This window comes from Schistocerca nitens, chromosome 7, assembly GCF_023898315.1.
Source record: "Schistocerca nitens isolate TAMUIC-IGC-003100 chromosome 7, iqSchNite1.1, whole genome shotgun sequence".
Lineage (NCBI taxonomy): Eukaryota > Metazoa > Arthropoda > Insecta > Orthoptera > Acrididae > Schistocerca > Schistocerca nitens.
In genome coordinates, this window is record NC_064620.1 from 357,642,923 (window position 1) to 357,669,498 (window position 26,576).

A 26,576-nucleotide genomic window follows, 5' to 3' on the forward strand; every position below is an offset into this window, starting at 1 on the left:
GTGCGTAGTGGGAATGTCCGTGTTACTGATAAGTCACATATATGTACAGTATGTAATAATCACTTTCTGAATATAGCAGGTGAACTAAATAGAAACCTAGTCCCAACAGGAAATCATATAGCGCTCGTAGAAAAAAGTGTTCCGAGACTGTTACCTGAAATGCTCCTCCATGATAATGACAAGAGGGAGATTCAGTTAATAATTAAATCACTAAAGACCAAGAACTCTCATGGATATGATGGGGTATCTAGCAGAATACTGAAGTATTGTTCCATGTATGTTAGCCCAGTACTTAGCCATATCTGTAACTTTTCCTTTAGGAGTGGTAGGTTTCCTGACCGATTAAAGTACTCGGTAGTGAAGCCACTTTATAAAAAGGGAGACAGTGATAATGTTGACAATTATAGACCTATTTCTATGCCATCGGTGTTTACTAAAGTTATCGAGAGGGTTGTATATACGAGGTTACTGGAGCATTTAAATTCACATAATTTGCTGTCAAATGTACAGTTTGGTTTTAGAAATGGCTTAACAACTGAAAATGCTATAGTCTCTTTTCTCTGTGAGGTTTTGGACGGATTAAATAAAAGGTTGTGAACGTTAGGTCTTTCCTTTGATTTAACAAAGGCTTTTGACTGTGTTGACCACAAAATATTACTGCATTAGTTGGACCATTATGGAGTAAGGGGAGTGGCTTACAATTGGTTCACCTCTTACTTTAAGAACAGGAAGCAGAAGGTAATTCTCCGCAATATTGAGAGTGGTAGTGATGTTCAGTCCCAATGGGGCACTGTTAAATGGGGCGTTCCCCAAGGGTTGGTGCTGGGGCCACTGCTGTTTCTTATTTATATAAATGACATGCCTTCTAGTATTACAGGTGACTCAAAAATATTTCTGTTTGCTGATGACACCAGCTTGGTAGTGAAAGATCTTGGGTGTAATATTGAAACATTATCAAATAATGTAGTACATGAAATAAGTTCATGGCTTGTGGAAAATAATTTGATGCTAAATCACAGTAAGACTCAGTTTTTACAGTTTCTAACTACAATTCAACAAGAACTGATATTTTGATCAGACAGAATGGGCATATTATAAGCGAGACGGAACAGTTCAAGTTCCTAGGCGTTCGGATAGATAGTAAGCTGTTGTGGAAAGCCAATGTTCAGGATCTTGTTCAGAAACTAAATGCCGCTTTATTTACCATTAGAACAGTATCTGAAATAAGTGACATTTCAACACGAAAAGTAGTCTACTTCGCATATTTTCATACGCTTATGTCATATGGTATTATTTTTTGGGGTAATTCTTCTGATTCAAAAAGGGTATTTTTGGCTCAAAAACGGGCTGTTCGAGCTATGTGTGGTGTAAGTTAGAAAACCTCTTGATGAGCCCTATTCAATAGTCTGGGAATTTTGACATTGCCCTCACAGTATATATTTTCTTTAATGTCGTTTGTTGTTAGCAATATTAGCTTATTCCCAAGAGTTAGCAGCTTTCACTCAGTTAATACTAGGCAGAAATCAAATCTGCATGTGGAATGCACTTCCTTGACTCTTGTGCAGAAAGGAGTGCAGTATTCTGCTGCATCCATTTTCAATAAGCTACCACAATAACTCAAAAATCTTAGCAGTAACCCAAACACTTTTAAGTCTAAACTGAAGAGTTTCCTCATGGCTCACTCCTTCTGTTCTGTCGAGGAGCTCCTGGAAGAACTAAAAAATTAAGCAAATTCCAGTGTTACATTGTTGATTTTCTTTATTTAAACTTACAACTTGTCGCCTGAATATGTTTCTTATATTTCATTTTATCTGTTTCTACAATCTACAGCTGAATATGTTTATTATATTTCATTTTATCTGTTTCTACAATCGTGTTATAATTTCACGCATTGACTCGTTCCATGACCATGGAGACTTCTCCTTAATGTGGTCCCACGGAACAATAAATAAATAAGTAAATAAATAAATAAATAAATAAATAAATAAATTGTTTACCCAGTAACAAATGTTCTCTCTGATCATGTTGCATGGTTGGTTAGGATAAATAATGTAGTGCCTTACAGTATGGATACTTCTCAATGTAAATCAGTTAGAATAATTAATGTATCCAGATTTTTTAAATATTTTATAAGATGACCTGGGATGGAATTTGTATTGAACTAAATGCTAACATAAAATTTGATCTATTTTGTGATAAATTCATATCATTATTTGGAAATAGCCTTCTGCATAAGCTAATCAGACAATGCATTAAACAGCCATGCAAAAAACCATGGATCACTAGCAGGAGTAAAGTATCTCGTGAAAGGTAAAGGGAAATACCGTATTTACTCGAATCTAAGGCACACTCAAATCTAAGCCGCACCTGAAAAATGAGACTCGAAATCAAGGAAAAAAAAATTCCCGAATCTAAGCCGCACCTGAAATTTGAGACTCGAAATTCAAGGGGAGAGAAAAGTTTTAGGCCGCACCTTCAAATCGAAACAAAGTTGGTCCATTGTAATATGAGACACAATTTAGGTCGAATGAAAGACGATACAGCTACAATAGTTTGGTTCGAGTCGTAAGCTTAGCAGCTAAGCTTTACCAGGTAGCCATTGCTATGCGTCAGGCGCTCCGTCCGTATTTATACGGGTACCCTTCCTTTTTCACATGCTTCGTCTGGTTTGAATCGATTGCTTATTTTGCTTTGATCTGATAAGTGCCGTTTTCTTTGTTATAGGTGTTTACGTCACTCTAAGCTGAAAATGCATTACTGTACTGCGTCATGCATTGTTTGTCGCATTCTGATAGTGCGTGTTTATGGCCTGTCGCCGCCCGCGGCATGGCTTGCTTTTGTGCGCACTACCGCCGCTTACAATTAAAAAAAGAGAGGAATTGTCTCATTAGCGAAACAATGGCAAGTGACTGCTACTTGTTGTTACTTACACTGCTGCTTTCTTTGATAATGATCAACAAGCACCAAATAATAGACTGCGTATGATAGAACATGTTCTGAACGAGAGTTAGGCGAAAATTTTTCTCCGTTTGAAAATCTTTGCGGCCGCTTCTTTAGTACATCAAATTCTGCACAGAAATTAGTCATTTTAGATTTAAAAATATAGTCAGTTGCCGTGCTTCATTTCTGACTGTATCACTATTAGGCATAAGAATAATACGAATATAAACATGACACGATATGTATATTCTCCCGTGTTTGCTGTTGTCTCACTCTAGTTTCGTAGTTTATTAGGCAGACAGGATTTAAATGAGATAGCAGCAAACACGAAAGAATACATGGCAAAATGTTTATATTCGTATTATTCTTATGGTGAAGAGAATACTGCATGTGATTCACATTTCATCAGGTTCCTATTAGCAACAGTCTTGCCAGTCGGATTTTCGTAGTACATTGAAATTCTGCTACTTTCGAAGATGAACAGTACGGAATTTGTATGTACTTCGTTGGATAATGTATGAAAATGCAGTGGTTGAAACTGGGGGCTGAGAAAAAAAAGCTCGTCTTCCACCTATTTTTTTTTTTTTTTTTTTTTTAATTTATTTACTGATGCAGAGGTTTTGGCGCCAGTATTTATCTCTGTGCCTACAAAGCATGCCTGTGTAGCGCTACATATATTCGACGGCAGAAGTTAGTTGTGGCGGCACCTACCAACATTTTTCAGAACTTCCGCTTGCTTTGCACTCGATTCTAAGCTGCAGGCGGTTTTTTGGATTACAAAAACCGGAAAAAAAGTGCGACTTAGATTCGAGTAAATACGGTATATCTACTCAAAAGAACAAGTAGATATCCTGCTGTAGTTGCAAACTACAAAAACTACTCAAAATTACTATGAAAGGTTATTACAAAATCAAGGAATATGCACTTAATGTCAGAAATCAGTAATTCTGATGACAGATTTAAGGCTATATGGAATGTAGTGAAATGAGAGACAGTACAACCAGCCACAGAACTGTATGAGATCACACTATTTAACTGAATGGAAGGATTATAAATGATTAGTCATTTCTTAAATATAGTAGAAAGTCTAGGAGCAAGAGGTGCAAGAAAAAATCACAGCAGTATGTTGAAAAAGTAACTCTCATAAAATTCAATCATATGAGTGTATCATGAACTTCTCCTTCTGAAATTAAGAAGATTATACATTCTCTCCCAAATAAAAGCTGTCTTGTTTTGATGGTGTTTCCGATAAAGTACTTAGAAATTTGTTCCCTTATAATAAGCAGAGTCCCATCTGAAATATGTAATGCGTCACCATCTCCAGGCATTTTTCCAGAGAGACTGAAATTTGCTGTTGTTAAACCTCTCTTTAAGAAAGAGAGAAGGGTGATGTGTTTTAGAATAGTATCTCATCTTAGTGACAGTAATATCAGCAGCAAATCAGTTTCAGAAGAGTAGCTGTACTGAGAATTCTGTTTACATGTTCTCTCACCTAATTTTACAAGCGTCAAATAATAAACAGCGCCAAGTGATATTAAGTGATATTTTCTGTGACCTACCTAAGGCATTTGATTTAGTGAATCACAGTATTCTTGTATGTAAATTGAAGACTCATGGGATTGATGGTAAAGCCAACCAGTGGATAATGTCATATCTAACCTAAGGAGTGCAGAAAGTTCTACTCACTAATTCAACCAGTATAGTCTTGGGACGCAATTCTGATGGGGAGGAATCGCGTATGGTGTTCTCTAGGGCTAATTCTTAGGTCCACTATTGTTCCTCATGTATGTAAATGATCTTCCATCTAAAACACAACAAGCAGAAATAGTTTATTTTGCAGATGACACTAGTATTGTGATAAATCCAAGCATTCATACAGAAACAGAAAAAATGTAAACAGTTTTCTTCAAAGTATCATTGACTAGGTTTCTGTGAGTGGTCTCAGTCTCAATTTTAAAAAGACACAACGTACTTAGTTCTGCACATCTAGGGGTACTGCACCAATGATAAGTGTAACATTTTGTGAGGAAATAATAATCAGGGTGGAAACTTCAGAATTCTTAGACGTCTTTATTGATGCGAATTTAAACTGGAAAAAGAACATTTTGGAACTGCTAAAACAACTTATTTCAGCTTCATTTGCACTTAAGATCATTGCAAATCTTGGAGAGAGATGGCGTAAGTTGACATACTTTGCATATTTTTATTCCGTTAATGTCATATGGAATAATGTTCTGGGGTAGCTCTTTTTTAAGACAGAAACTCTTTGTTGCTCAAAATGTGCAGAGCTTGTTGTAAATAATCCACTAGAGTTCAAAATGAATAATCATGTACATAATTACAGTTCCTAAGGAAAAAAATGACTTTCATTAATTCACGTTAAGTTTGTCTTTAGAGCAAAAGGTGTAAACAATGCTGCAACAAAAATTTTTGGTTGCTTACCCTGGGATGTAAAATGTCTGACAAGACAGCAAATTAAAATTTGAAAAGACACTTAAAAAATTTCTACTTGACAAAGTCTTTTATTTCATAGAAGAATTTCCAGTATTGTAATGTGTAAAAATTGGTGGGTAAGAAATACTAACTCGCATCTCTATAGTTGAAAAAGAAAGACACTCATAAATTTTCAGTATGTAACCAGATATACAAAATTGCAACGGAGTGTAAAATGATTCGTTCCACATCATTACAATTTATTTTGAACAATGATCCATGGAACATAAAACTAACTAATGAGCGCTTTGTCTACCCATGAAATAATGTGTTTTAGGTAAAAAATCTGCTTATACAGGGTGTTTCAAAAAGAATATACGTGTTTCGGATGCATATATTTATTAAACTGTAAGACATACGACTTTGAAACTTGGGACACACATTAACGAATCTCTCAAGTTTAGATTACGGATGTTCAATATGCCCTCCACCAGCGACAGTAGCAGTATCACGTTGATACTCGAATTCCTACTATACTCGGGTAAGCATGGCATTCATCACAAATGAAATTGTCCTCATTCAGGCTTGGATCTTTAACCGCGTTTCCATTGAAGACAAACGGATCATAAACAGATGAGTGAGATATTGCAAAAAACACATTTACTTTGGGTGAATCTCGTACACATTCATTGTACACATATGGGTTCTGTAGGACCCAAATTCGAACTTCCCATTAAGGTGAAAAGTTGGTTATCACAGAACACGATGCGTTGTACAAAAGTGTCATCATTGTCAATAGCATTCTGAAACTCGTTGGAAAATGTCACACGTTTGCGTTTGTCATCATGATGTCGAGCCTGTAACAGCTGTAACTTGTCCTGTTTCATAACTAACCGACATCTCAGTACACGCCATATTGTTGCTGTACGCAGCTGTAACTCCCGACTGACAGGACGAGTTGACTTTGTAGGACTACATTGGAAAGTGGTTTCAATTCATGCGGCATTTTTTGTTGGAAACGTGAGGGTGGCCAGGGCTCTTTACTTCACATACACATCCCATGTCTATGAAATGTCAATACCATCTGCGAATGTTCCATCCATTCGGAGGATCAGTCTGCTACCTCTGCCTGAAACTTCTTTGCACTCTGATCACAGAATTACGCTTTGCAAACTCGAGAACACAAATGATTTCTGCTGTGGAGTAGCCGTTTTGCAACATTTGACAATAACCAAGCAAGCAGAAGACAACCGACAAACCCCGCCGTGGTACAGCAATCGATAATTTTGACAACATAATGCTAAGTATATTCTGTTTGAAACACACCATATATATATATATATATTTTAGTAGTAGTAGTTTCCATTCATGAAGTGTGTTTCTTTATACCATAGAAAATACTAACATACAGCTGCTTTATTTTCTTCATTGTATACAAATATATTGCTGCCACAATTTTCTTTACATGTGAGGATGAGAGAAACACAGGAGGCGCGTAACTTGTAAATAGGATGAATCAAGTGGTAGTATTCCAGATACTTTAGTTTTTCCAATGCCAAAACTCCCCTGTCTACAGTTGTTGGCCTCATGAAAGCTTTTGGTCCCCTATCAGTCTCTTCCCCTCGTAATCCTGGCCTTCAGCATGTTCTGTGTATTTCAGCTGAACCAAAAGACTTGGGAAGTATTCACCAGTTATCATGTTATTTTTTGTAGGTGATCAATAAGAAGAATCCCCTTTGCATACCACAAAATGCTGGCTATATTATTTCTGTCAAATGAAATTATTCTTGCCTTGGCTTTAGTGCAGGACACTTCCTCCATTCAGCAATTTCATTGGCACTACATTTCTGGTGCAAAGAGGTGGGATCACATCTTAACCACAGCAATAGATCATTTGGACTTGTTTTTAAAATGATCTAAATATTGATTTTTCACATTTTCTTTTGGTCTGCATTTAACACTTTGTGATTTGTTGCTGATGATCTTCAGATACCATTACCATTTCTCACTTTTCCTGTTTCATTTGTTGTGAAGGGATGACTGCCAGTAAACCTCTGTAAGAAGTCAAACTTCATGTGTTTTCTTGACAGAAATTTTGAGAGATTTATATGAGAGGGATTGGTGCTTCTTTATAGAACATACACATTTTCTTAGAACGTGCCCACTTAGAAGTTTAACATTAAACTTCTCTGCGACACACATTATTTGTTTTGTACCATGTGCCATCCTGCCGAATATGCATTCTCTTGCCTATTAAGGGAGGGAAGATGCAGGAAGAGCATCCCTTGCACCCTTGAGTGCATGAGCAGGGCGTATGAGGTCAGGGTGAATATTCAGTTGGCAAACGTCCAGTTGTTACAGAAAAAGAAAATAAATAGAAGCTAATGAACAAGAAATTCTGAAGAATAATAATTTTTTACTGTAACCTACCGAAACGATAGAACCACTGAAATAATTGAACTGCAAAAATATATATGAACATTCTCAAATTTTATAGATGTGTATGATAAACATTTTATTGAGAAAATGTGAAAGTCTTCAGAGATAAAAAAATAAAATACCATAAGAGGTGCACAACTTTTCTACCTGTGTAACAAAAAATGTTGTCGCCGATGAATTTGTGTTTTGTTGTACCCTGTAGAAACTTCCAGCAAGAAAGTTCTTAATAAAAATATAAAATTAACTTTGGTAGCATCTGAGACATTACTGTATTGTGTCACATATGAATGGATTTTGTGCAGCAGCGCTTGATTACTTGTATGCTGCCATTAGCATTTTACTTCCGAGGGTCTGCCGTATTACAACAGAGAATATTCTCTACCTTACAGAAACTTTAATTTGCAGCTATTACTGACACCCATCATCCAAATCACAGATATATAGTACACAAAAGTAACTGTAAGCACTTTCAGGTCAATATTTCCATTGAAGTCAAGCAGACTATATTTGTGTGCTTAGTTTTGTGCAACCCAAGTTTTATTGAAGTATACTACAAGGTTATTATACTTGGAATGCAATATGTGCATTGCACATACAATTTTGTTCTTGTTGCTGCAGTGTGTCTTATTCCATTAAAAATTTTTGTCCGTTATCACATTTTCTGAAACAAAATGGAGAGTGAGTGGAGAAGACAAAGAATGGAAGTCTCTGAGCCAGAATAATTAATTTTTTCACAGAGATCACCCTGTATTTTTCTAGCCTTCGGATACTCTCCTCTCTCATCATATCGAAGCACAGTTCTACATGTCAACTTTTGTCTAAATTGTTAAGTTCCATAGATTTCTGTTTTCATTGGTACCCTTTTCATGGAGTATCAAAATATGTGCTCACATCTAGAGAGGCTGCTAATGTTACTGCACTGTTAATACGGAATACATTTGATACGGAAATACAACAAAACGTAGTTGTCAAGTGATGAATTTGCGCAAAATTTATATTATTCGTGGCGTCTCCACCACTGGTCAAATCAGTAAAAAATTTCAGTACATTTGGTACAACAATTTTAGATTGCTTTTGAATATCTTTTTGCCCTTTACACACACCGACTGCATGTAGACTCTGGCTCATGCATTTTGCTCACTACCAAACGCATGTCAATCCACCATTCCACGGAAGACTGAAACCACACTGTGAACACACAGTATGGCATGGAAACACTGAACATTTTAGCTGGTGCTGTCACAATTTGTGTATTGTGAACAAATTAGACATGAAATCAGGTAGACATGGTCTTATCAGTATGGCCAAAAGTAGTGATGATGAAATACTGTAGGTTTGGTATGAGGACTATGGTATGTTTTGTAATGGAGAATATGACTGTGATCATGCCTTCACTAAGATCTAATTTTTAGACTTTGGGCAGTGAGGCTGTGAACCAGGTGGTGTTTGTGAGAATTCACTATTCAGTAGAGAAATGAACTCATTATCAACTGATGATGCATCACAAAGTACAAAATCAAAATAATTTGATACCCTTCTCAGATTTGCAGCCAGATCTACAAGTACACTTGACACATTATTTCAACTTGAAGATGATAGCCAGGCAGACCATCAAAATATTGTGTCACCTTGAGTTGAATATCAAACTACAAACCTGAGAAGAATATCGCAGTAAAATAATCGGTTTGAATTGACAGAAGATGCATTGATCGTATGTGGTTTGTAGCATAGTGAACATAAGCTTTCCTAGATGCCTGACTCAGAGCAAAATGCACAAGAGGTGCTACAAGTATCCCAGAGCAGAGATAAAGAACATGTATTGGCTTGTGCAGATCACAGCTTTTTTATTTGCAATGAGAGAATTTTTTTTTACAATGTTAGGCGACTGATGTGAGGGGAATATGCAGACTTGGTTGATATGCTCTTCCCATTTGAGTCTGGTGTCAATATGTATTCTTAAAATTTGGCGTATTTATTTTCTACATTCTTCGACAGTCCTAACATAGCCTTTGGGTTTTGTGTTGATTACAAACAATTTTATTGGTTGAAAACCAATTTAATACAAGGTTAAGAGTTTCTCTCATAATCTTATGAAAGTGTTGGGACGTTATGATGTGAAGTAAGTAAAGTTGTATCATCAGAAAACATATTATGGGCTGTAACAAGGAAAATAACCAATTTTTGACAATATAATGTAATTGGATAGATAAAAACTCTACTCACCAACCAGGAGCAGGGCAACACACATATTTTAAAAAAGGTTTTATTTATGCAAGCTTTTGGAGCCAGTGGTTCCTTATTTTGGCAGAAGGGTTGGAAGGGAAGGAAGAGGGGTGAAAAGAAAGGAACTCTCAACAGGTTTAGGAAAAGGGATAGAGTTCAGAAAAGTCACCCAGTACTCAGGATCAGGGGAGATTTACCGCACGGGATGAGAAGGAAAGATTGATTGTTGGGGCTGCACTGGCAAGATTTGAAAATCTTAGAGCTTTAAGGCTAGTACAAATACCTGGGTGTAACACTTTGTAGGGATATAAAATGGAATGATCACATAGGTTCAGTCATGGGTAAAGCAGCTGGTGGACTTCGATTTATTGGTCGAATACTGATGAGGTGCAATCAGTCTACAAAAGAGATTGCTTACAAATCACTCATGCGACCCATCCTAGAATGTTGCTCAAGCATGTGGGATCTGTTCAGATAGGACTAACAGGGGATATTGAACGTACACAGAGAAAGACAGCATGAATGGTCACAGGTTTGTTTGATCCATGGGAGAGTATCACAGAGGTACTGAAGGAATTGAAATCATAGACTCGTGAAGACAGACGTAAACTATCCCGAGAAAGTCTATTAACAAAGTTTCAAGAACCAGCTTTAAACGATTACTCTAGGGATCGTGAGGATAATATTAAGATAATTACTGTACGCACAGACGCATTCAGAGGCTCATTCTTCCCATGCACCATACTTCATTTTGTTGATGACATTGTACCATTTGCATGACGAAAATTCTCCAAAGACTGGAAGAACTTTAAAGAGCAAGTTTGTCGTATAGGCATAATAATATTCAGATACTACAAGATAAATACAGGGTCATAAAAATTGTACAAATTAACATTGAAACCATAGAATCCGTAGACTGGAGTGTGTTGAGTAAACTAAATAGAGTTTTCAAAACGAGCATTCCTGTGTATCTGAAAATGAATGTTTCTGCCATCAATACATCAGTAGCTCATAGGTTGATGTGAGTGTTCCATGTAGGAGCTGGCAATATTCACAGTGATGGGCAAGGTGGATGACTGCTGTAAGTGGCTGAAGAATTGGAAAGATCAAATTCAGCAATTATGGTGTCTGAATGTTCCACAGTGAGGACACTGATGCTTTCATTATGATGATGTACTTTGTGTGTCGTCGGTTGGATAGGTGATTGGCGGTAAATTTCTACTCCAAGATAATACAAACACTGATCCTACCATCTGAACAGTACTTTCATGGTCAGTAAACACCATTGTTATTTTTTTAAATCATTGTGACATACTTCTTGGTGAATGTAATGAGTTAGTTTTAGAGTATCTTTGGGATTTCCATGACATAGTGATCCCACAATTCTGAAAAGTGCCATAGTTTATATAAAATGAGATGCTGCGGTGTTAAAGCATGGTGATAGCAGCAGCAGTGATTTCAGTTCTCAATGAAGCTTTGCTAACCAAAAATCTTACTAATTACTCCAGGCAGACACTATTTTTTAAAATGTTCAATAGCAAATATGACCCCCTATAAGCCTATCAGATGCAAGCAACTTTATTTAGACGTAAACTAGTAGTTGCTGTTTGGCTTTAAAGTGCAGCACATTAGTAAGGGTTCAGGAAAGAACTAAGAAGTAATAAAACCAGTCAGATTGTGGAAACTCTTATGTACTTCATTGTGATAGCTTTCATGTGAGGTTGAATGATCATAATGGGAATAATAAAGTACTACAATTCACAAATGAAAGAAAAAGATAATACTGCTGTCTGTAACAGGTAAAACATTTTGCTGTAGTGAAGTAACATTATAAGCAAGTGTGAATATGCAAGGTTTAATTATAGAGATAGCTGAAAAATAAAAATTGGCGTACTGAGAACTTTTTTTCATTTGTATTTGTATTGTGTTTGGATCAGGATGTTATTAAATTTGCAATAGTTTTTCTTTCTTTCTTTATTTCTTTCTTTCTTTCTTTCTTTCTTTCTTTCACTTTTGCTCCCCACCTCCCTGTCCTTCACTCCTTCACCCCACATACTGACATTCTGCTGATGATTGTAGCTGTCCATATATGTATATATAATATAATATATAATTGTTGCTGTTTATGTACATCATGACTGTAACGATTAGTTCTTTTCCTCTCGAGTTACTTGTTATGTATGCTGGATGATTATTTTTTTCTTTCTTTTCTGTATAGTACAACAAAACAGTGTGATTACTGTGGCTTACGGTTTGGCCTTGCATCTCTTTTGGAGCTTCATTCCCTGCTGCATCATCACGTTCCTGGGAGCAAGAATACTGTTTCGGATACCGCCAGTGTGGAGGCTCGCTGTCCCCAATGTGCCCAGGTAATGTGAAGACTCACGTATTGTAATTTAATCCTTTATGTGCTCGACGTTTTTCTTGTTCAGTAGTAAAACATTAATTTTTTATAAATGAATTTATGTCAGGCTGTTGAATATTATTAATTTTTCCTTTTTTTTAAAGTGTGTTAAAATGAGCTCCATACATCGTCAGTTTTTTTTTAAATAAATAAAACCAAAAAGTTATCCAGTAAGTAACTTTTACATGCAGCGTAATTCGTTGGTTAAGACTGCTGATATGTCAGAGTACTTTGTCATCTTTGTAACAAGACAGTGTATAGTTGTTATTATGGTTATTATTTTTTATGGAAGTATATGAGAAACATAAAAAGAGGCGCTTAGCTCCTACGTAGTGATAGAGAGGCTGGTTAATCAGGGAGGGGAGAATGAGTTGGCAATAGATTTTGAATAGAACATAATTTTGTTTTCTCATATGGCATTCAAAAAAAGGTACAGTATAAAGATAATGTGCAGGGTATTCATATGCAGAAATCTGTGAACCGTGAATCATTTTTTACACTTTACTTTCATCTCTTGAAGATTAATAGACTGTTTGTGAAAGGGCAAAAAATTATAATCTGTCATTTGTGTTACTGCCACTACTGTATGGTAATCACAGCTCTTTCTATTTTGTAAAAACAGATGCATAAAAATTATTTTACTAGTGACTAATTAGTATTGTAATCTGATTCAGACGTTTGCCAATCGCGCTCGTCTTGTGGAGCATGTAACGACACATGCAGTTGTGATGGCAGCTGACTCGAGAATTATCAATCCTGCCAAGCCATTCAAATGTGAAACATGCTACAAATGTTTTGCTTCAAATGAGAGACTTGAGGTAAGTGTTATTCATGCTGTTATTGATAAATATTTATTTGTTTTTGTGTATTAGCTCTTGCTTTTTGCATTTTTCACATGCCAATGTAAACTGCCCTTTACATTAATTAGGCAGCCAAGTCTCCCTAACAGGAAAAAAAAGAAAAAGAAAAATGAAACTACAAGTGTGAATAAAGAGTATAACAAGCAGCAGCAAATGGAAGTTAAAATTGGAATTTTTGTGTTAAAATATCTTTCTTTTACTATTAGTATTGTAAAGGCGTACATAACCTATAAGCTAGAACACATATATGTTACTTTCATGGTTGAATCTAGTCTGTGTCCTCAATATCAGTTATATCGTGAGAAAATTATTTACGTAATTTGTAAACACAAAGACTATAATTATTACAAAATTTAGTATCTGATGGGAAAACTCAGTTACAAGATCAACTTGCCCAGTATTTTACATTATATTTAGGACGAAAAAAAAATTTGTGCCTTTGTAGTGAGTAGATAGTCCAAATGATTGAAGTTAATGAAATAGAAATACTCTCATAGAATGACATTATTTATCTGCACCAGTGACAATTTTTGCAAGTTTTGAAGTTTTCTTACACATGTGGATTACTGAATTGTGCTTTTGAATGGCATTATAGAGAATGAAAACACCAACATTGGGTTTTGGTTCTGTTGTCACTGCTGCTTGTTTTGATGATGAAAGCAGTGAACTCGTTGTGTGTATTTATAATTTTGGTAGTTGCACAAATGTAAACAATTTGGTAACTATTTGTAGATGTTACCAGAATGACTGAATGAATCTCTTATGTATGATTAACTGTTTTTGTATGGTCTTGATTTTATGAAATCTTTTTCTGTGGAGACAGACAAGGATTTTCATTTCCATGCCATGCATTGGCAGATTCACATGTAACTTGGGCTTTGGTGGAAGTCACAGATTAGGAGACTGTCAACAACCATTATGGATAATAAACAGTGGAAAATCCAAAATGGAATGTAACAATGTTATGAAAAGGAAAACTGCCACTCACCATATAGTGGAGATGCTGAGTCGCAGTTAGGCACAACAAAAAAACTGACACAAATAAAGCTTTAGGCCAGTAAGACCTTCGTCAAAAATGACCTCTTTGCGATCTGGATCGAGGGTGAGGACACCCTATCCCCATTCCTGCAGAACCTCAACAGCTTCTCCCCCATTTTGCTTCACTTGGTCCTACTCAACCCAATAAGCCACCTTCCTTGATATTGACCTCCACCTCAAAGGTGGCTAAGTCAGTACCTCTGTCCATATCAAATCTACTAACCACCAACAATACCTCCACTTTGATAACTGTGAGCCGTTCCATACCAAGAAGTCCCTTTCATACAGCCTAGCCACGTGTGGTTGTTGCATCTGCAGTGATGAAGTGATGAGCGGTCCCTCTCAAAATATACCGAGGGTCTCACTGAAGCCTTCACAGACTAATTATCCTCCCAACCTTGTACAAAAACAAATCTCCTGTGCCTTATCTTTCCAGTCTCCCACCACCTCCCAAAGTCCCACTGTCTGGCCACAGAGGAGCAGTCCCTTCGTAACTCAGTACCACCCAGGACTGGAGCAACTGAATTACATTCTCCATCAGGGTTTCGACTACCTCTCTTCATGCCCTGAAATGAGAAATGTTCTGTCCACTATCCTTCCCACTCCTCCCTCAGTGGTATTCCTCCAGCCACCAAATGTACACAATATACTCGTCCATCCCTACACAACCCCTGCTCCCAACCACTTACCTTTGGGATCATACTGCTGTAATAGACCTAGATGCAAGACCTGTCCATACATCCTTCCACCACCACCTACTCCAGTCGAGTCACGAACATCACCTATCCTATCAAAGGCAGGGCTACCTGTGAAACCAGTCATGTGATCTGAGCTAAGCTGCAACCACTGTGCTGTATTCTATGTGGGTATGACAACCAACAAGCACTATGTCCGCATGACTGACCACCGACAAACTGTGGCTGAGAAAATATGGGACCACCCTGTTGCTGAGCATGCTGCCAAACATAACATCCTGCATTCCAATGACTGCTTCACAGATTGTGCCATATGGACCCTTCCCTCCAACACCAGCTTTTCTGAATTGCGCAAGTGGGAACTTTCCCTGCAGTATATCCTATATCCTCGTAACCCTCCTGGCCTCAACCTTCGTTAGTCATTGTCCTCATCCACCCACTCCCTTCCCTCTTCCCATTCCAGCACTATGCAGCCCTCATTCCACCATCGTACCCATTCTTGTTACGTCTCACCTTTTTCGCTACCCCCTCATCCCTCCCCACCTCTCCCCTGCCCACCATCTAACCTCCTGACTGCACATAGCTGCCCTACTCTCTCTCCACCTCATCCCTGTGCACTCCCCAGCAGCACTTCACTGTCCGCCACTCCTAGCCTACTATCCCTCCCCCTCCCCACTCCAGCCTCCTCCTTACACTCATCCAGTTGCCACTCCCATCATGCACTGGTGCTGCTGCTTGCAGTGTGGCTTCAGTTGCCCGAGACTGCAGTCATGTATGTGAGTTACGTTTGTGCGCACGCGCCTGCGTGCGCGTGCGTATGTGCGTGCGCGTGAGATCTATTTTTGACGAAGGCCTTAATGGCTGAAAGCTTTATTTGTGACAGTCTCTTTGTTGTGCCAATCTATGATACATTCTGGATAACAATTGCACGTTGGATCATGCAGACCTGATTTCAATAAAAAGAGGTTCATGAGTTTGTGGTTGCCCGAAATAACTGATCTGCATTAGAATAATATTTATGTGTGGAGTAAATGTTCTGTTAGTGCCTGATCAGATAAGTTCAGTTCTATTCAAGTGAAACTGGTCAGCAATGTATCTGTTGTTTCAGTAGTGCATTCTGACAGCATTATTTAGGTGGATGGCGTGTCAGAGACAAGGGTTTAATGAGTTGGTGGAAGTGTGATACCTGCCAAAATACAAACATTAATGTTAGTGAGATACATATTCCAAAAAAATATGAAGGTGTCCCAAGGCATAGACAGAAACCATTTATGGTAGCTGTTACATTCACAGACTTAATTCTCTTTTACCTAGCTTCAAACTAACGAGTCTGACATACTGTATTGATGTTGTATTCAGCAGTTACATGTGTTTCCAAAAGGCTTTGTGTAATGTATGTCAGATTTTCATAGTGTAATAGCGTCCCTCCAATTCCATCTGAAACTGGTGTGTGAGAAGGATATCATCTGAAAGTGGTATGTGAGAAGGATAACGTGTAGGTTTCTATAGTAGACCAGACTTCTCTAATTTTACTGCTACAATCACTGCAGGACGTATGAGAGGTAGCAGTGTTTTTGTTGACTCCCTCATAACATGGTTTCTTAAAAGTCTAAGACCAGCTCCGTCATGATTTTAAATATCTTCATTTTACTGTTTTCCATGGAGAGCTTTTTGAGTATATTTATGGTACTCTTACTTAGACAAAACAGACTGATGACAAGACATGAAAATCATCTTTCAAACCTTGTCTCTCATATCTAATTGTGTTGGAATAATACTTGAGAGTGGGTTGGATCAGTGTTGTTTTGTAACAAGCTTCCTACTCATACGAAACACATTTTGTAAGGATTCTTCCAGTGAGCTGGTGTTCCAATTAAAGCATTTATGTGGTTGTTCCCTCTTTAGTTGCTGTGAGTGGAAGTACTTTTCATCATTGTGACTGATTCTAAAGTCTTATGACAAATGGTCTAGTCAAGTGGTATACAATAGTTCCATCCCTGTATGAGCATTGCATTTTGTTTTGTGTATACTGCTTGGTAACAATTTTTGCACCAAACACTAATTATGTGTCCTTGTTGTTACTGACATATTCCAGCAATATTGATTCCAGTGAAATGACAAGATTTTGGAGACTTCACTGGTCTCATACAGATACGATTTTATATATATAGAATAAAGTGATGAGTGAAAATTTGTACCAAGGTCAGAAATCAAACCCAGGTTTCCTGCTTGCTAGGTAGGTGTTTGTCACTAAGGTACCTTGGCAAAGCGGTTCACACAACTGCATGGGTTACCCAGTCTAACTTATAAAGTAGACTGGCACAGCAGTGAGAATCTAGATCGAGTATGGAAGCATGCCAGGGTAATCTGTGCAGTTTTGTGAACCTCTGTGCCAAGGTGGCATAGTGGCTAATGCACCTGCCTAGTGAGCACGAGACCTGGCTTTGATTTCTGGCCTTGGTACAAATTTTCACTTTCCACTTCAGTCTTTACCCATAAAATAGATACCACTTCTCTGACAGACTGGTACTGTGGACAGGAAACTTGAAATCCATTCCATTGAGACTGTTCAGTATGATGATAGATGTTCCAGATATTACTCCTTAATGAAGACGTGGTGCCCAGTAAAATTAGTGTGGTTCATAACACCATTGTGATTGACTATCATGGAACAGCTCATTTGGTTTGTAGTGTTAACTTTCATATAGCAATATACAGTACTGACTATACAGTGATCAGCCTACTGAGTAGGCAGTAATATGTTATCTGACCAGTCTTTTCGCCGGCCGTTGTGGCCGAGTGGTTCTAGGCACTTTAGTCCAGAGCCACGCTGCTGCTACGGTCGCTGGTTTGAATCCTGCCTTGGGCTTGGATGTGTGTGATGTCCTTAGGTTAGTTAGGTTTAAGTAGTTCTAAGTCTAGGGGACAGATGACCTCAGATTTTAAGTCTCAATAGTTCTTAGAGCCATTTGAACCATTTTGACCAGTCTTTTTTGTCAGTGCAGAATTAATCAGTGCTAAAATTTGAATACTGGAAAATAAATTTGGGGTTTATCACAAATTATTTTGACACGGATCTACTATGTTAGTAAAAAATACAGAAACCACACAAGATGAATGACCATTAATTTTGAATTTCCAGATGGTAGCAAAGATGTTTAAATTTCGTATAAATAGAACACTGCTGTTTTGCTGTGAAGACTGATGCTACATTGGGTAAATAACTAATTTTTCAAAATTTAGGTCAATACAAGCAATGAAATGAAGTGCGAAGAAGCAACCATTTACTTTGTACGGTACATGTTAAGTGGAAGATAGTCATGCAGATAAAAAACATTGCAACTCTGCTTTTAAACTTGTGTTATACTTCAGAGCCAACATGTGTGCCCCCCCCCCCCCCCCCCCACACACACACACACAGAGACACACACTCACACACACACACACAGAGAGAGAGAGCACTGCTTTCCGACTGTTGGGAGAATGTAGTTAATGTAACTCTCCCCCCCCCCCCCCCCCCACCTCTGTGTGTGTGTGTGTGTGTGTGTGTGTGTGTGTGTGTGTGTTTGTATATCTGGGCAGGGGCAGAGGGCATATGCTTCATAAGTTTCTAGACAATGATTGGGGTACTTTGTACTTTCACATTATTACCTTTGTATAACAGTGCCTGAGCTCTGTTGCCATCAGTCCACTTAGATAAAGATCAGCTACTATTTGATGAAGCCACAACTAGGCAAATTCTGATATCTTTGTGTTTCAGGGCAGCTTTGTTCCAGAAAGCATTAAAAAGTGGTATATAGTATTATAGTTGAAGAGCTTCATTTTTAATTATGTTTGTTGTAGAGACATATGATGGTTCATGGTGCAGAAGAACTGAAACCATTGCAGTGTGATGTGTGCTTCAAACGATTCCTTAACAACTCTGCTCTTACATGTCACCTGAAGATACATACAGGTTTGTAAAATTGTGAATGTTTTATTCGTCCTCTCACTTCTTTAATGTAATAATAATTTTTCATGTTTTACAACAAAATTTGAAATTCTTGTCATGGTTTGTGTTAAAACAAACTGCATATTATACTGGCTGTATGGGGGGGTGGGGGTGGGGGGGGGGGGGTGGGGAGACACTAGGCATTGAAAAAGAAATCATCTAATATTGCTGCATTCTAACCTATTTTTGATGATATAATTTCTGAACTAGGGTTTCATAGTTTCACAATTCTCACATTTCTCCTTTTTTAGAATGAATAAAATGGCCTGAAAGTTTTACAATTCTGAAGAAATTGCAGATTACTATGGGTTCTAGAATTAAGCAATAATTGTGCAGAGTCGGGGGTTTATAGTGAAGAAAACAAATATAACAATATCCTGTCAGAAGTCTTTTTGATAATCACATTTGCTGCACACCTTCAACAGGTGGAGCAGGAAACAGGGACTAATGATAGGCTACCCTAAGTACCGCCTCTCATATACCTTAAGGTGGCTCACATGGTTGTTCATTGAGGGAGACATGAAAAGTGTCTGTCCAATGATGTGTGGAAAAAAATCATGGAATTTGTTTGAAAACCAATTGTGCAAACTGCTAAGTGAGTGTGTTCAGGCATACCTCATTTGGAAAATATTACTGAACTTCTTTCCATGCAAGATAGCACACTACCACACTAAGTGCTGTGTATACATGTGTGGCTGGGCAAGAAGAAGCCTCTAGGATGTTGGTTGAGGTGGCAAGGACATCCTGGTTGCTGTGCGAGAGTGAAAAAGAGAAAGTATGTTGAACAAAACTCTGCACAATGCGTGAACTGGAGGCATGCACATGGGAAGTTATTATGGGCGATATACCAGATGAAAATTCGTCTCCAGCTGTTGATGCCTGCATTGAATTTTAAGTTAAGTTACCTATCTTCCCATTTAGATTATAATTAGATTGAAAAACAGAAGCAGACATGTTTAAGCCTGCTCTGCATATCTGATGCAATTCACCACCTGTCAGCCAATGAGCATTCAGTTGCTTTTTAGACATTTTAAGTCACTGCCAGTATGAACTTCAAATATCATTGTAGTGAAATAGTGAGTTGTTCTGTATACAGAGTTGTTGCATTTGACACAGATAATTACTATTTCTCAACAATTTAGGTAAAAATATGTTGCTGTTTACTGTAAAGATAACACACTAAGTTGCCACATGCACAATTAAAAGACCCTTACACATACATTTTTGGCCACAAGCAAGCACACCTCGTGCACACATGGCCTCCAACTCAGATGGGTCGGGCCCGAGTGTGTGTGAGGTGTGCTTGTGTCAGTGAATGAATGGTGTGTGTTTCTCTTTTTCCAGCGAAGGCTGTGGCTGAAAGCTTATGGGGCTGTTGTTAGGAACTGAGCATGTTGCAGTTACTTGTGAATCCTGCCACTGAATGGCCAATAGTTACAGTTTCTTTACTAATACATTTTTTTACTAAAATTGTAATGCCTAGATAAGTTTTGGAAACCCTGTAGTTCACACTGTGTATATCTAAATTCGAGTTTGTGTCCTTGAGAATTATAAGTGGTTAGCCTTAAATCTTGATGTGTTATGTCTGAGAGAGGGATTATAATTTAAAATAATTCTGATAAAATACAGTTATCACTTTTTGTGTCCTAAAAATCTGTGCACTTATTTTTACGAATTTTATGTAATAGTGACATTGATATTGGCTTTATAATGAGACGTGATTTCTCAGCACTATAGGGTATTCTCAAATACAGTGTGTTTCAAATTGATTAATTTTATTTAATGGGCTATATTTTCAGCAGAAATGAAGATAAAGACTCGGGTAAATTTTTACTTACTCATCAAAGCTAAAAGTTAACCTTTGCACCTTTTGTAAATTGCTGGGTCATGTGATTGCCCCGGTAGTCGTCTCTGTAGTGGAACTATTTTGTGTGCCTACTCATTTGTTATACATTGTGCATTGAGTCAGGATGGCAGTAACACAGCAGCAAGCAGTGTTTTGTGTTCACTGTTTCAACAGGTGCAGTTCAGTTAAAACTACGTGTTGTGATTTTCATCGAGAGCACCACACTGCACCTCTTGCAGCTCAAAGCATTAATACAGCCATTAGCAGTTTCAAGACATTAGCAGTTCCAAATTCACAGGCCAGCTTCGTCTTTGCATTCAAGATGTAAAGCGTAGCGCACAGAAGTCTACTCATTGTACTCATCGAGAGTTAGGCATTCCTTGTGCATCTGTCTGGCATGTTTTGCAGCAACGTTTATGTTTCAAACCATACAGGATTCAGTCACTATAGGCTCTTTGTAATGATGATAAACAACAATGTGTAGAATTTTGTGATTTCATTATGGTCATGGAGATGAAAGACAATGACTTTGTTTCAAGTTTAGCATTTAGTGTTGGGACCATGTTCCATTTAAATGGGGAAGTGGGCCACCACAACAAAAGAATTCGGAGAACACGGCAGTCAAATACCATAGTAGAGCTAGAGGAAATGCTCTTCAAAGGTGCATGTATTTTATGCAGTTTCCCAGAAATCGATTTATGTTGTGATCTTTTTTGCGGGAAGGGGCAGTTACTTGAATCATTTGTCAGAATTTGCTGGAGATCTGGCGTTTTCCACGTTTGCGAGAAAGTGTCAAAAACTCCATTTTTCAACAGAATGGATGTCCATTGCACTGGCTCCTTTATGTAAAGATCATTTCTTAATGGTGAGATGCCTCGACAGTGAATTGCCCATAAGAACTGTGTGGATCTCAGATTACACCATGTTCCTCCAAGGAAATCTGATCTGATGGTCTGCAATTGATTGTGGTGAGGGTTTGTGAAAGACTCTTATGTGCCTCCCCTTCCAACAACTTTGTGTGAACTGCAATGCTGTATAGTAGTGATTGCAATAACTTCAGATGTGCTGGAAAAAGTATAGGACAAGTTTGAATATCACATGGATGTTCATCAAGCATGTGGTGGAGAACTCATTGAGCTTTGGGAAAAGTGAACCATAAATCTGATACCAAAAGTAACAGTGAAAAGCGTCCAAAAGTTATATGTGCATGCATGTAAGATCCAAACACTTGTAAAATAACATGGTTCTTTTGAAAAAAAAAAAAAAAGTCATCCAATGCATAAGATAAAATGTTTCCCAAATTCTGTCTTCATTCATGTAGATGTTATAGTCTTGTGAAATTGGATGGATCTTTTGGATGAATCCTATACGACTTGGTGAAAAATTCCTGTCGCTGTAACTAATGTTGCTAAAGCACCCTACCCTATTGGCAGTGGACTGTGAGGTATCTTAGCCAGTGAGTGCATTGGTGCTGCGATTGTGCACAAGAGATTTGGTTTAAGAGGCATGGGATTAAAATCCTTGTCTGGCCATTCTGATTTCATTGCTTTCAGTACCTTCTATCAGGAGAGGTGGCTGGTTGGTTCCCCTCTTCTATCCATACCTGAGTTAATGACCTTGGGTCAACTATAACTTTTCTTTGTAGATAGATTATTCGAATCATGACTGTGTGGGATACAGAAGGCTCCGTGTGTGTATGGGGGGGGGGGGGGGGGGGCGGCTGCAGTTTGCTGTACATCATCAAGTGAGGGCATGTGCACTCATCTTCTTACGGAGGCTCTGTCCAGAAGCACACAAATGCAACAGAGTTATTTCTAAACAGGTGACAATAGCGTGTGTTCAGAGCCCATCCTTGGAATCAATCTGTGGTCTTTCCCAATTTTTATAGGGAGCATCAGTGTTGCTGCCAGGTGTCACTGTGACAAGGATAAAGCCAAAGTTTGTAGCTAATTAGGTCCGCCACCATGCTGTCAGAAATAGTTCTTGTTATTCACTATATCAGAGTGCAGTAAATGTGGGGTTGTGGGCTTTACTTAATTGGAAGCCTGATGCCTATTAACAACATTATCCATTGTGCAAATAATTGTGGCACTTTTTGTCACATATACCCAGAAGGATAAAACTGAAGATATAATATTTGTCTTCTCATATGTTGTGAGAAATTGTATGCTAAGACAATTTAATGCTTTGCTGTTGCAGATTTATCTTGTTGGCCAAAGCATGTATGATGACATGATAGTCAGCATGCCAGTTGTACCCAGTGCAACATATTTGGCCCCATACACATTTATATTGAATCTTGTGTAGGTTTTGTTTTGTTTGCTGACGCCGAGGTCAGACAGTTTCCTCAGTTTGGCAAAAGATACATTTAATGTTATGTCTGTAGAGAACACTTTTGATTCTTGAAGAAATACCACCAAAACATCTGAAGAAACCTGTGATATTAGGTTGCCTTTGTTTATCCATTGGCTGGGTTTGTTTTCTCTGGTATGAATTTTGTTTTTCAGAATAGTCTTTCTGTTTGAAAATTGTTCCCAGCTGTGGAATCTCTGAAGGACTAGTCCAAAGACCACACGCTATGGCATGTTTATGGTGTGGTGCCATGAACAGGAAAAGTATCCATGTTTCTTTACCATTTAAAAACAGTCCAACCAAATATTAAGTTTATGATGGACATGGAAAATGAAACCTTACCCTTCCTGGGTATTTTGGCACAAAGGAAAGGGTATTCAGTGTGGGGGTGTAGCATTTATTGCAAACTAACTTACAACAATTTTTGTTTGCAGGCAACAAATTGGTAGCACTCCACCCACGCGCAAAACATGGTAGTGTATTATACACTCTGTTTCACAGACCAAGCATGATATCCAATCCTGGTAGCCTAGTGGGCAAGCTATTCTGAAAAATAAATTATCACACATTCTAGCAAAAATGTGTCCAGCCAAGGAAAGAAAGTGAAGGAACAAAGGAACTCTCATTATCACGCCATTTTTGCCATAATTCAGCTGCAGACTTGAATGGTGTATGATTAATAGATATGGTACTTCTATGGGGAGGAGATGGCAAATGATGTACTTGAGTTTGATATGCTGCTTAACAAGTGTGATAGATTTCTGCATACACATTCATCTTTAGCATGGTGCTGTAATGAGCAAGCATATTCCTAAATATGCGAAGGTTCAACATCTCACAGTTTCTGTACCCACAACTAGAATTAAGTGACTGGTAAGTGCAGACATATTGAAATAAAGGATAACAGTACGTGGCAGGAACTGGATGTGGCATCAAGATTATTGCTATTACATGTGGAGATATCATCAAATCTCTCAGTAATGTTCTGGAACTGGGTAGATAGCACTCCTAATGCACTAGGCAGTTAGACAGAACAGCTGGCTGCTGTTCCTCCCAGACTATAGCCTATGAAGAACTCACAAGATTGGGGTACCACTTCGCCTCATTTGAAGTAACATTATTGGGAGTACTTACCTGTTTTGTAGCCTAACATCTTCCTTCATTATTGGGACTATTCATTGGCAAATACGACCACCACATCTGTAACTCAATAGAACCATTTGGAACTCATTGAGAGCAAGTTTGAGTAGGAGATTATGGTGCTTTTTAAACACTTGCCAACTTCAACATACTTTGTAAGTGACAAGTACTTTGAACAAGTAGATGAGGTTGATCTGGGGAGCCGCCTGTCTTTCCTGGGGCCAACTATTTTGTGGTCTTTGAAGAGAGAGTGCTATAATGGCCAGTCTTACAAAACCTTCCTTCTTTTGGCGGTATATTGATGGGACATCAGTGGCATGGTTCATGTAGCAGAAACACCACCCAAGTGTTTTCAACATGTAAATTCGCTCCATTTGAGTATACAGAGCTGGAGAAAATTGTGCATACCCTTCTTGAATGTTTGATACACAGGAAATCTGACAGAATGCTGAGACACAGTTTGTGGCATAAGCCGTCTCACACTGATCCAGATGTGCAGGCTAAAAGTTATCACCACACTGCAAGACATGGTAATGTATTGTGCACTCTAGTTCGCAGACCAAAGGTCGTGTCTGATCCTTATACCCTATCAGGTGAACTTCAGCATCTGAGGACAATTTTCTTACACAGATCAACTACTAAACAATACAGATTCATTGCAAATTCTTGTAGAAACAATTTCATTTGAGAGAAAAAGAAATCTTGGCTTTATTTCATACTTCAGTGGTATTACTTCAAGAATTCAAGGGATCCTCAACATACGTAGCATTAAATATTGTATCTCTTATCTTCCGAGGAGCTTGAGTTCTGTCAAAAATGATTTTGGCCTTAGGAAGGAAAGTATTTATGTGAATCCTTGCCAGTGTGGACTGTCATATATTAGCCAGATGTGTAGCAATATTTTGTTGAATGTCATACATGCTAATGAGTATTACACTTAACCTAAGGGTTGCATCATGTTGAGATTGCCACTGGTTGGAAACCTGAGCTTTCCATCAGAGACCATATAAATGTGAACAGTGTATAATCTTATCAATAGGGTCTCAGGACTCCAACTAAGTACAAATTATAACTTGGGAACTTGGCACTAGCTGTTAGGAAAGTTCTCACCTCGCTCTCAAATTATTCTCGGGGCCAAGAGCTGAGTGAAACATGAAGTGGAAAGCTCTGAGATACCTAGCGAGTCATGGAACATATATCGGAAAAGCAGACTTGAGGCCATAGGAGGGTGAGTGTTCACTGCAGTTGACAAAAATATTGTCTCTATTGAGGTCAATTTTGCAATCTGTTGTGATCAGCTAGTTCAGTAGCCCTGACACAATGGAAATATCATAAACCTTGTAGCTGCAAATAGGCCGGACCTTATCGACAATGTCAGTATAGAAACAGATATTGGCGACCATGATGTCATTATAACAACTACGGTTACAAAAGTTAATAAATCAGTTAAGAAGGCTAGGAGGGTTTTTCTGCTAAAAAGAGCAGATAAGGAGTTGTTAGCATCTCACTTAGACAGTGAATTGACATGATTTAGTTCCAGTCAGACGGGCATAGAGGACGGCAAAGTTTAAGAAGATGGAGAATTAGGTGCCCAGTAAGTAGATTAAGGATGGGAAAGACCATCATGGTTTAATAACGAGATTTGGAAAATGCTGAAGAAGGAGAGCCTGTTGCAGTCTCGGTTCAAAAGAGAATGCGCAAATGGTGACCTATGCGTAAAGCATACAACTGCTATAACTGTCATACCTTTGCAAAAGATCTGGCAGAGAACACGAAAAAAATCCGGTCCTGTGTAAAATCAGTGAGTAGGTCTAAGGCTTCCAATCAGCCACTTGTTAACCAGCCTGGAGTGGCAGTTGAAGATAGTGAAACAAAATCTGAAGTTTGAAATTTCACATTCAAGAAATCGTTCACACAGGAGAATCGTACAAACAAACCATCGTTTGACCGACCGTTGAATAGACTCCCATGTGGACAACATAGTAATAAGCATCCCTGGCATGGAGGAACAATTGCAGGAGTTGAAAACAAATAAGTCATCAGGTCCGGATGGAATTGCAGTTTGGTTTTTCAAAGAGTACTCTACAGAATTGGCCCCATACTTAGCTTGCATTTATCATGAATCTCTAGCCCAGCGCAAAATCCCAAACAACTGGAAAAAAGTGCAGGTGACTCTGTGTACAAGAAGGGCAAAAGAACAGTCCCACAAAATTAC

General features: G+C 38.2%; 1 protein-coding gene across 4 annotated transcripts in view; it reads left to right on the forward strand.

Moving 5' to 3' along the window:
* Nucleotides 1-26,576, forward strand: part of LOC126194770 (PR domain zinc finger protein 10-like) — a 208,324-nt gene that overhangs the window by 102,589 nt on the left and 79,159 nt on the right. For all 4 annotated transcript variants that reach the window (XM_049933056.1, XM_049933055.1, XM_049933057.1 and 1 more), the window contains 3 exons: nt 12,254-12,404; nt 13,114-13,257; nt 18,876-18,987. In XM_049933056.1, the coding sequence (XP_049789013.1) occupies nt 12,254-12,404; nt 13,114-13,257; nt 18,876-18,987 (407 nt within the window). The remainder of the gene's footprint in view (nt 1-12,253; nt 12,405-13,113; nt 13,258-18,875; nt 18,988-26,576) is intronic.